This window comes from Montipora capricornis, unplaced genomic scaffold (genome assembly GCF_036669925.1).
Source record: "Montipora capricornis isolate CH-2021 unplaced genomic scaffold, ASM3666992v2 scaffold_465, whole genome shotgun sequence".
Lineage (NCBI taxonomy): Eukaryota > Metazoa > Cnidaria > Anthozoa > Scleractinia > Acroporidae > Montipora > Montipora capricornis.
In genome coordinates, this window is record NW_027180201.1 from 87950 (window position 1) to 100000 (window position 12051).

The 12051-nt window shown below is 40.7% G+C and overlaps 2 protein-coding genes across 2 annotated transcripts in view; one reads left to right on the plus strand and one right to left on the minus strand.

Moving 5' to 3' along the window:
• Positions 1-2588: 2588 nt before the first annotated feature.
• LOC138036185 (doublesex and mab-3 related transcription factor 3, truncated-like) overlaps positions 2589-12051 on the minus strand; it is a 13802-nt gene continuing 4339 nt past the window's right edge. The window contains exon 3 of the mRNA XM_068882545.1: positions 2589-3418. Within this exon, the coding sequence (XP_068738646.1) occupies positions 2589-3418 (830 nt within the window). The remainder of the gene's footprint in view (positions 3419-12051) is intronic.
• On the plus strand, positions 3818-4755 carry LOC138036188 (uncharacterized). Its single transcript, XM_068882548.1, has one exon. The coding sequence runs from the start codon at positions 3943-3945 to the stop codon at positions 4744-4746; it is 804 nt and encodes a 267-aa protein (XP_068738649.1). The 5' UTR covers positions 3818-3942; the 3' UTR covers positions 4747-4755.

A 12051-nucleotide genomic window follows, 5' to 3' on the forward strand; every position in this document is an offset into this window, starting at 1 on the left:
AATAATACATTTTACAACAAATTGGTCGTTGGGTGCCCCTGAACGTTGGCCTGCGAAAATAAAACATGGATGGATTCCTCAAACCTGAAAACCTGACTGCTATATTGTCTGTTAGAGTCTGTCATTTTCAAGCGGGTTCTTCAGGTATATGAATATTGGTCTTGGTAACATTCGCTTCATACTGAAATCTCAGTCAACCAGTCCAAAATATCATTATATTGGAGCGAGAAAACTGAATCAAGCAACATATTGACGACTTTCACTGTTATGCGCTTTTCCAGGCAGTAAAATAAATAACTTGAAATGTAGTTAAATTTTGCTGCAAGCAATTGCAAAAAGGGTTGAGACACCACTCACTGTTGATAACCGTACAATGCGTACAATGCGTGTCATTCAAGTCAGCGCATTTCCAACCCCCCCCTCCCCCACACATAGACACAGTTGTTTCCATTTCCACTTGGCGCTAAAACTAAAGGGTATCAACATTGAAAAAGGGGGGAGGGGAGGGAGGGGCGTTCAGCCTTTCCTTTTTCTGCTGTCTGTTTTTTAGGGCGAGACCTTGCATATATGACAGTTGTATTGTAAGCTTTGAAGAGAACTTTGTTTAGTTCGGGGAGGTTTGCGTAGTGAGGAATGGTGTTTGAAAATGTGTTTTTTTGAGGTGTGCTGAAAGTGCCATAATTGGCAATCATTTAGGACGAAATTGGGTGTTCATCTCTTGAGCACTTCAGGAAATCATTAACACAATTTCTGACGGCAACAAACACAACTTTGGGTTGGTTTAATAATAATAATACTTTATTTATACACGTAACACCAAGGAGCTCGTAAGTGCTCATTAAAACGTGCACGTGTGTACTAATGTCAAAGAATAAAATTGTACAAAATATAAAATTGTGCAAGTGATATAAAACGATAAAATTAATCAATCAATTAATAAACTCTACCAAAATACTAACTAGTATTTAATCTATTTCCAAAATTTCAAAAATTAAAAAGAATCGTTTTGGTGTTGAAAGTGTCAATACGTTGTAAGAAGTCTTAGTTGAAATCAGAGCGCACACAATAAGCGTGCATAGATCGTACCGATAACGTTTTGTCGGGTGTTTCTAAAACGAAGACCTAAGACCTAAGACCCACTGATCTAAAACGAAGACCTTATGATCTAAAACGAAGACCCTATGATCTAAAACAAAGACCCTGTGATCTAAAACGCAGACCCTGTGATCTAAAACAAATACCCTGTGATCTAAACGTAGACCCTGTGATCTAAAACGCAGACCCTGTGATCTAAAACGAAGACCCACTGATCAATAAAACGAAGACCCTGCGATCTAAAACGAAGACCCCGTGATCTGAAGCGAAGACCCTATGATCTAAAACAAAGACCCACCTCAAAAATGTCAGAACGATGCCAAGCAGCTTATGGCTGGTCAGACGACACTGTGTGTTATGGAATTGTAGGAACGCTGGAACAGTGGAACAGCTGAATGTGGGCTCTCAGTGCGTGTGCTCGAAACTCCTCACAACTAATGATATAGCGATGTTTCTTTTGACGTCACCCATTGTTACTAATATGCCAACCAGAACCTAATTGGCTGTCGAAACAATGACTTCTTTTGTTCCGTTGTTGGCAAATTTGAATATCAAAAGAAATGTGAAGTCAATGTTTGTTCACAAGAAATGTCGCTATAATATGTCTACTTACTGTAAAATTTTAAAACTTGTGGCTCCTTTTACAACAAGAACTGACATCACGAGTCAGTGTTTAAAGTGGAACTGGAACCTTGAATATCGTGATTTCAAGATACAACAACTTGGTTTCCTGGAAAAGTGGGATCAAGGAGCTGGGATAAAGGATACATACATACATACATACATACGTAATTGACCGCTCCCCATAGGGGCTTTTCAGGGCCAATGGAACACAATCAACGAAACAAGAGAACACAATAACAACAACTATTAAGAATCCCAACTGGCCGGAGGCAAACCAGTTGGCTATTTACAAGTGCAGCTGGGAAGTTGAACCAGGGACTAACAGGAACAAATTCAACGGGTGGTCAGAGCGGGTCTTGAACCCGGAATATCCGGATCTCAAGGCAAGCGCCCTAACCACTGGGCCACACTGCCTCAAAGACCACGGGTCAATTTCCGCAAAAAGACTTGGTTTTTTTTGATTTGTAACGTGAATTACAATTTTAAAAGATTGTAGTCACTCTATTATTAAACTTAAATTGACCACCGTACAGGGATTCTAAAAGCTGACGTTTCGAGCGAATCGAAGGGCTAACGCTCGAAACCTATTTTGTTTTAAAACGTTCAAACACGATCTCGGAAAATTACACAATAAAGATTCTTTAGCATTCTTTTGCTCGGTTACAAAAAACTCTAGGAATTCGGAATATGTACGATAGTTTAATACTTTAAGGGGTATAAAATAACGAATTCGAAATGTATATATCCGCACATACTTTTCATAATGCTTATGTACTTGCCATTATGGTATACGTAATGCTTGGTAATAAAATCAAAATTGCTCAGTTTCGAAATTTGCGTACCTTGACTAAAGGTGAGAAAAACAATTCTTAGTTTATTTCAGTGTTTTCATTTGCCTCGCTTTTAGGTGAGCCTTGAGGTGAAAGCGAGGGCGGGCTTCTATCGCGCTCATTTCGCAGTAACATCCGATCCCCTGGGAGAACTCTGCCAGTGGAGCTCATGGTCATGAGGGCGGCGGTCGCTGACTGCATACTGTGACTGTACCTCATGTCTTCGAGGTGGGGTAACTTTGCCAAGCCAGGGATTGTTGACATCGGGGTCGGGATGTTCTCTGTTATCGACGTTATCAAAGAAGTGGGAACGTCTGACGTCGGTCGCTTCGCGGGTTCCTTTAGCGGGTTACGAAAGCCCGGTACGGTACCAGGTCCAGGGTAATAAATACTTCCGAGACATTGACCACTTGCACATTTGGAAGTCGCGTGATAATCGACCTCGCCCAATGGAATACCGTGAGGAATTGTGGGCGAAAGAGGCGTGAAGGCCGAGTAGCTTGAAGGTGGAGGGGCCCCTGGAAACAGACCACGCTGTACACTTGCCAACATTTGTCCCCTAGCAAGCGCTTCCTCGTGACTCGGTAAAACGGTCTCAATCGTTTGGATTACATCACCTCCGCAGCCCTTGAGTATTAGCTCCAAAACGTTCCTTTTTTGCTCGGGAAAGAGCCGTGTTAAAAGGTTCATAAAACGGCCGTGATCCGATGTCGACATAACTGTGCCATCTCCGTTAGACAGCGTCATTCTCTCCGTTCTCTGTCGTTTCGTGCCCGGTGACATTCCCACCCTTCGTTCTTCCTCGTCATCCTCTCGTTCACGCTTCCATCTCGTAGGCAGGGCTTCGCTATTGTTGTCCATCGCGAATTCTGCAAGTACAACAAAAGTCCTTAGTCTCCAAAACAAAAAACAAAGAGCAGTTTAGAAATTTACATTTTTTCAACAGCTCTTGATTATAGTCCATAGAAATGACAGTGGGCACAATATATACTGACAATATATCCTTGAATAGATCAATGTTTTAAGGTGAAACCACGGTGTTTTTGTTTCAATGTGTCAGTAAGAAACTAGCCACCTTTCACCAACTTAGCAGGTCCTCCTTTCAACGAACAACTTGCTTGAAGAACAGGTTTTGAAGAATTTGCCAAAACTACGAGACGAGAACAGTCCGTCTATGGGCTCATGAGGACGTTGACACGAGATATAATTTTTCACGTTGTTATTGTAAGATAGTTTTGTGCTGGTATGTAGATTTCGTTGGCATGCAGGTTACATATTTATGCTAAGTAGTTAATATTTAAGGAGTTTGTCCGTTAGGAGTTGTCACTTCGACGGCATCTCCGCTTTTGATCAGTTCATTTCGGAAATTTTGTTTTTAGTTTATTTTCGTGCTATGTCTAATCCACCGCCGGAAACTGCATCATTCCAACCTCAACAGATAGACTTTTCTAATTCCGAGACGATCTCGCTGATTTCTTCCCTTCTTGATTCGAAGTTGCAGAAAACATTTGGCGATTTCAAGCGCTCCTTGGACGAACGCGAGGTGGAAACTCGGCGAGAACTAAAGAAATTGAAAACAGACTCTAAGGCAGCTAGTTCACTTCAATTTAAAGGTAACAGAATCCAGTTTGAGTTTAATACACAGCTCCTTGACTGCCTTGATCTGGCTATCTCTAATCTGTCCGAGGGAAACCTGCTGGCTGTTCAAGAACATCTCCAAAAGGCCAAGTCTGACCTTGAGAAACGCATTAAGTTGATCCGCTTTGCTGATAAAAGTCCCGCTGGCTGGGCTGCAGTTGAAGAATATGAGTCCGACGAACTCGCTGAAAATTCGGAAGACGAGAAGAAACTTCGGGCAGCTGAGCGTCGTGCGTTTACCAAGATTAAGCAGAAGTCTTCCGGCAAATCTCGTGTTTCAAGGTTCTCAAATGCTGCTAAATTCCGAGATTTTCAGGCTGTACAAGTCCCTGGATCTTCGACTTCTGCTGTTACGTCTTTTCCATTTTCTGCTCACCGCTCTTATTTTCATCAGCCCTTTCGTGCCGCCCGACACGTCCAGCCTTCTGACATCTGCTTTAACTGCAATCAGCGAGGACACTGGTCTAATTCGCCAGCCTGTCCTTTGTTCTACAAAACAAGAGCTAGTCTCCCCAGCACTGCCGCCAGTTCAACGTCTACAAAGTCAACCACCGTCTGATTTGGCAAATGTTCTTGCACGATTGGGTCCGGATAAGTACTCTGACTTTGACTTTGACTTGGATCACATTTCTCTTGATTCTTACTTTGCAGAATATTTTGAAGGCTCTAGTCAAGTTATTGTTAAGGGTAGGCTTAAAGCTAATATTTCCTTTTGGCAAAGCATTGGTGCCTCTAAGTTTATTTTAGATACCTTAAGTTTTGGTTATAAGATTCCCTTTCACGGGAACCTACAATTGTTTTTCTTAATAATAATCGCTCAGCTTTGGGTGAGAGTGATTTTGTAGAATCCGCTATTCAGGAGTTACTTAGGGTTGGCTCTATTGTTTCGTGTACTCGCCCGCCTGACGTGGTTAACCCATTGTCTGTTTCTGTACAGTCAAGTGGTAAGAAGAGGCTTATATTGGATCTTAGGCATGTTAATTTCTTTGTGAATAAGTCCAAAATTAAGTTTGAGGATGCTCAGTCTATGCTAAATTTTTTGATCGGCGAGTCTCTTTCTAATTTGTGGGCTTATTCTTTCGATATTAATTATTCGATTAATTAATTCGATTAAGATTTCTCGGTTTTTCGTGGGTTTTCAATGGGGTTCGGAAATATTTTAAGTTTGTCGTCCTGCCCTTTGGTCTTTCTACGGGCCCTTATATTTTCACCAAAGTTATGCGTCCCCTCGTCAAGCATTGGCGTTCTCAGGCCCTCCGCATTGTAGTTTATTTAGATGACGGTCTGGGAGTATGTGGTACGAAGGATACTTGCCTTCGACAATCTTTGTTGGTGCATTCTGATTTAATTAGCTCGGGGTTCGTCCCAAATAAGGATAAGTGTATGTGGATCCCTAGTCAGTTGCTTCGCTGGCTTGGTTTTCACTGGGATTTTGCTCGGGGCTTGTTGTCTATTCCTGAAGATAAGATATCAGTTCTGCTTGCGTCCATAGGGGAGGTTTTTAGTTCTCGTGTAGTAACTGCCAGGATGCTGGCTCAGGTTACCGGGCGTATCATTTCCTGTATGCTTGTTTTTGGCCATATTTGCAAGATTATGACGAAAGCATTGCATTCTGTTATTGTAGATAGAGCATCTTGGAATGCCGGGGTTTTTTCTTACTGATGAGGCTATTTCTGAGTTAAATTATTGGTGTGCCAATGCTCGGGCACTTAATTCTAGACCTTTTGTCTATCCAGTTAATATTCCTCATCACATTGTCTATTCCGACGCTAGTGACGTTGCTTGCGCTTCTTACATTTATGTTGAGGTCGACGGGTTTCTTGTTGCCCACAAGAATTTTGATGATCTTGAAATGAAGCAAAGCTCCACTTGGAGGGAATTGAAGTCTGTTAGTTTTGCGTTGAGAAGTTTTGCTCCCATTTTGCATAATTCCTCTGTTAAGCTTTATACTGATAATAAAGCTGTAGCGTTCATTACAGATTCCGGGAGCAATAAGCCACATTTAAATACTATTGCTAAGGATATTTTCTGTTTGTCTTCTGCTCATGGTATTAGGTTGTCAGTGGAATGGATTCCTCGTACGCTTAATCAGAAAGCTGATTATTACAGTAAGATCGTTGATTTTGACGACTGGTGTGTTTCCAACGATTATTTTCGTGCAATAGATTCTCGATGGGGTCCTTTCACTGTAGATTGTTTTGCTAGTTATGCAAATACCAAGTTGCCTAGGTTCTATTCGCGCTTTTACAGTCCCAACACTTTGGGTGTAGATGCTCTTAGTCATAGCTGGCAAGGTGAGAACTGTTGGTTGGTCCCTCCTGTTTGCCTTGTCACTCAAGTTATTGAGCATGTCAAATTATGTAAGTGCGTAGGCGTCCTTGTGGTCCCTTATTGGCCGTCTGCCATTTTTTGGCCATCCATCATTAATGAAGGTCGTTCTTTCCGTAGTTATATTGTTGACTTCCTTTACGTTGCTGAAGGGAAGCGAGTTTTTGTTCACGGCGTTAATAAGAATTGTATTTTTGGTTCTGATAATTTTAGTTCGTCTGTCCTTTTCTTGCGTATTAATGGCGCCAATTAAATCTAAGCAATTAGATTGTATTTTTTTGTGATTTTCATCTGTTGGAATTAAACTGTTTGCCACTTGGCTTTGTGTGTTTTATTTGTTTCGCCACTGGGCTTTTGCACACTTGATTTACTCTGGATGTATTAATGGGGCTAATTAAATCTAAGCAATTAGATTGTATTTTTTGTTTTATCAGCTATTGGAATTTAAGTGTTTGCCACTTGGCTTTGTGTGTTTATTTGTTTTGCCACTGGGCATTTACACACTTGTTTTACTCTGGATGTATTAATGGGGCTAATTAAATCTAAGCAATTAGATTGTATTTTTTGTTTTATCAGTTATTGGAATTTTAAGTGTTTGCCACTTGGCTTTGTGTGTTTATTTGTTTTGCCACTGGGTTTTTGCACATTTGATTTACTCTGGACGCCGCTGGTAGTAGCCCGTGTTAGACTAAAAATTCTTGTTCTATTTTTGTTTCTTCCTGCACAAGGTGATATTGCTTTTGCGCAGATTAGTTCCACCCTACAGAATCCTGAACTCCGAAGACTTGCCAGTTCTCTTCCGGCTCGTGCATTGCAGTCCAAGGTTCCACGCACCATTGATCAGTATTCCAGGTCTTTTCAGAAATTCAGAGTCTGGGCATCTTGCTTCCCCGAGATCACGGCTTTGCCTACAAGGTCGTTAGACGTCGCTCTTTACCTAGAGCATCTTATTCGAGGTGATACAAGCTCTTCCGTACTTCAGTCTGCATCTTGTGGTATTTCGTGGGCTAATAAGCTCTATGGTTTTCCCGATCCTTGTCAAGATCCTCTGGTGAAGAACATTCTCGAGGCTGGTATTCGGATTTCAGCTAAACCAGTAGTTAAAAAGGAGCCAATTACTCCTGAGATGATTTCGTCAATTTGTTTAAAGTATGCCTCGCCATCTGCTAACCTGTCTAGTCTCCGAATTGCAGCTTTATTTGTCACTGCTTATTGTGCATTTTTACGCTTTGACGAGCTAGCTAAGTTGCGCTGTTGTGATGTAAATTTCCAAAATTCGGATTATGTTAAGATTACTATTGCCAGTAGTAAGACTGACGTATATAGGGATGGTTCTTCAGTTCTTTTGGCTAGGACGGGTACTGTCACTTGTCCTTATACGATACTTTCTCGTTATTTTCATCTCGCTTGTTTGAATTGTAATTCTAGTGACTTTGTATTTCGCAATCTTGTTTATCATAAGTCCACTCTTAGTTATTCTCTAGGTTCACGACCTATATCCTATTCTAGGGCTAGGGAGCTTTTGCTTAATTCTTTAGTTGAACTAGGTTTTCCTAAGTCTAGTTATGGTTTACATAGCTTAAGATCAGGTGGCGCCTCCGCCGCTGCAAACGCTGGCATCAGCGATCGTTTGTTTAAACGACATGGTCGTTGGAAATCGGATCGTGCCAAGGACGGCTATGTTAAAGATAACATCAATTCTCTTCTTTCAGTTTCTCGTTCCTTAGGTCTATAGTTCTCTTTAAATTGTGCTTCATCTTCGAAATGGGGCAATTTATGTCTGATCAATAAACGAGATGCCCCCTCCTATGACTGGTGTTTTCTTCCTTATACTAAGTTATAAATTATTTTGTTTTCGTTTCACTGCAGAGTGATTAGATAACAACATTAAATAACGTCTACTGACACAGTCAATTTAGTGACTTCAACATTCAACTAATCGTTTCTAAATCTGTGTAATTTAAGTCAGCTTAGCCAAGATAATGCGGATAAACTAGACGAAAATAGGGCCTCCTCAACTCTATATATAGATAAACCGCCTGCTCTTTGAGAATTCACAAACAAATATTACCTTAAACCGAGTGAAATCGCCGGCAAGCTTCGTGCCCCTGAACCCGATCTAGTGAGAAGATATATTTTAGTTCCGTGATTGGCATGCATTGATCCACACTGCGAATTAAATGATCTCTTTCCATTTTAATAAGATATTATAGTTTCCTTTGCGTTAACCCCACTGACGTTTCGATCAATTGACAAAGGCGCCTCAGAATACAGAGCACAGTTTGATATCATTTATTTTCTTCGTAATTGCAGCTAATGTATGCTTTTTTTCTCGTGTTGTAAACCCATTTTTACAACAGCTTTAACCTAAGGCCACAGACTACTCGCATTCACTATCAAGGCAATTCAGAAGACAAATTCTTGAATCCACTTTGGAGTAGAAAACTTACGGCAATCATTGTATTGTTTGCGTCTTCAAAAATTAGGCCCTTATTTCGGCGTTTAAAACTGTATTTTTTAGATGAAACGGTGGACGAGTTTGTCGACCACAGTTTGCCTTTAACAATAATCCACGAGAGGTATTGAACTTCGTCCAGTGCCATTATAATATAGTCCAGTGCCATTATAATACGGAGCGCCAGATGGTTAATGATTAACGACTCTTGAAAGACGTTTACCCGACATATCAGTTTTAGTTCGCCTTTGTACTGTTCACACGTTGGTTTTTCTCACCCGTCCCTACCCGCGGGCCGCATCAGGGGGGCGGACCATTTTCGACCTCTGCTCCCCCCTTGATGCGGCTCTGCTCTTTCCGGCAAACGTAGAATTATTGTTGTTTAAATTAAACAAGATTTCTCCGGGAACTATGTAAAACTACCAGTATTGTGCCCGGTGTGCGAAGGCCCTCATTTTGCCATAGCTATATATTTGCGTACTGCAGTGGTTCAATTACGCAGCAATAGGCAATAAACAATGAATTTTGAGAAAATCTTTCCAAGACGAACGCTCTTAAGAGGAGACAGAGTTTGTTTATGCCACCGACTGAGGACGCACACAGGCAGGCAATGTTACTCTAAAGAATAAAAACAGGAAACTGCCCACCTTTATTAAATAGCAAGCCTTAAATTTTCGATAAATTGGGTCTCGACAGTCAAAATGGGTGTGATCATTAATAAACATCTTTTTTTAAATATTCAACCGATTGAAAATTACAGTTGAACAACAGCACTACGAAATCTAATGGTTGTCAAGTGATTGGTCTTGAAAGACAAAGAAGTCCCGAAAGTTACTTGGATCTCACTTGTTTTAGATATCCTGATTTTTTCCCAACGCAAACTGAAACTGATTAATTCGTTTGGAGTGTGCGTAAATGTCTAGTGGTTAGGGCGCTTGCCTTGAGATCCGGAGATCCCGGGTTCAAGACTCGCTCTGGCCACTCGTTGAATTTGTTCCTGGTAGTCCCTGGTTCAACTTCCCAGCTGCACTTGTAAATAGCCAACTGGTTTGCCTCCAGCCAGTTGGGATTCTTAACAGTTGTTGTTGTTGTTGTTCTGTTCTGTCATTTCGTTAATTGTGTTTCATTGGCCCTGAAAAGCCCCTATGGGGAGCGGTCAATGAAGTGTGTATTGTGTCATTGCATTGTCTTGCTGGCGAAAACCCAACGTGAATCCCTTGTAAAACTTAAAATCAGTATAAGATTAACGTAAGCTGCGATCTTTGAATGAAAAATACCTATTTGTTTTAAAGTTTTAAGAACAAAGCTTGGTTGTAAGTGGAAACTGAATCCACCCTTTGTATTTTAATAAATTCAAAGGTCAACTTTTTGAAAACAATAAATATCGAGCTGATGAAGCAGTTGGCGAATGAACTTCTGAAGATTCTTGATTTCAAATAACACAGCATTTTCATTTGAACAAAGATTCTTTTTCGCCTATTCGTTATGTAATACGAAATTCAGCTTTTTGTTCACTGCAGCTTAAACATATGAATATTTTTTTTCTAAAGAAAATAGAAGGTTTTATGAATTTTCGACACGGACGAACAATTGACGACAGTGCCAGATACACGGAACAAGAGAAAAAGCCACAAGGATTTCATACAAAAATTACGTTCCCCTCTTTACCTGGTGGATTTTTCAAAAGAGATGTCTATTAGAGTTTAAGTGAATAAAGGAACTCTAATTTTCAAAAGAGTTGCATTTTTCTCTTTTGGGACAAAAGTTCCCTTAATTAAGTCGATCATACATCAAACGAATGTGTTCAGTTGTAAGCTGAACTTTAATTTTCTCTAGGTTTTATTGAAAACGCCATTTCAATTCGTTAATGTTGGTTCAGCTAACAATTCGAATTAGTTAAACCAGCATTCGCAAATGTCCTTCATATCAAAATCACAATACCTCAAGTACAACAGTCTCAGATCACCTATGCCTTAACTCTCAGGAACAACCTGTATAGGATCTACTGTTTGTTTTTTGTTATTTTTTAAAGTCAGCATGGAGACTAAAGGACGACGAGGTAAGCGTAATTATTCTTAAAGCTCTGATTTTGCTTCCACTACTCAACCGGACAGTTTATTAAGCATCGGAATAAGTACAAAAATATTAATATATCAATTCCAAGATAAAGAGACAAGCAATGCACCAGAGCCGGACACGAAAACCCCTAAAAAAAGCAGCAGGTGGAAAAAAGCGGGGGACGTGTACCCCCGACCAAGGCAGTGGTGCGACCCTCTGGGTTCTTCGGTATTCTACTTGAAAGACACTACTTACAATGTAAATGAACGCTATCATATACCGCCGCCTAACGAAGGCATTAAACACTAATTCAGCTCGATAGGACAAAAAACGAAACAGGACTTGTGCACGCGGCGAAGGCTGACCGTAGAATGACTCACTCGCTAAACGATCGCCAAATACAAACCACGATCACGTGGCACTGCAAGCGCCTGCCGCTCACATTCAGGCCTCTGCTACGTGACGGCAAAATATCAATTTATGCTAATCAGGATTATCACAAATTACAGTTTTGTCCAAGATTGTAGTTCTAGCAATATAGCAGTTCTTAGCTGTCCTTTCGCTTCTTATAACTGTTACGATTACTCGATTGGAAACTCGCTGTTTTACGGTAAATGTATCGTTAAAAGAATAGCAACAAAAAAACAACAAAAGTTATATTTAAAACTGGGTGATTGGTTTGCATTAAGCAACTGCATGTGATAGCAGAAAAATATTTCGTCTTACAATAGCTGCCTTTAATGATGGCAGCAAGACGTGTTTAGGATATTTCATGTCATATATATACCACACGAGCCTGGTTCTCACTTATATGAAAAGCACAACCACAGGTTCGCGTTACGGGCATAAAAGCAAGCATTCTCGTTACTAGAGCCTCGGATCTTACGTCTACACATGACACGAGGCTCTGAGAAACTCAATGTAGGAGAACATGCACCGTAGGCCGGGTTCTTTTACCCAAAAACTGGCTATTCGAACCCTACGGCGCTTGCTCACTCCACGTGCTAACATGTATGCACCAAT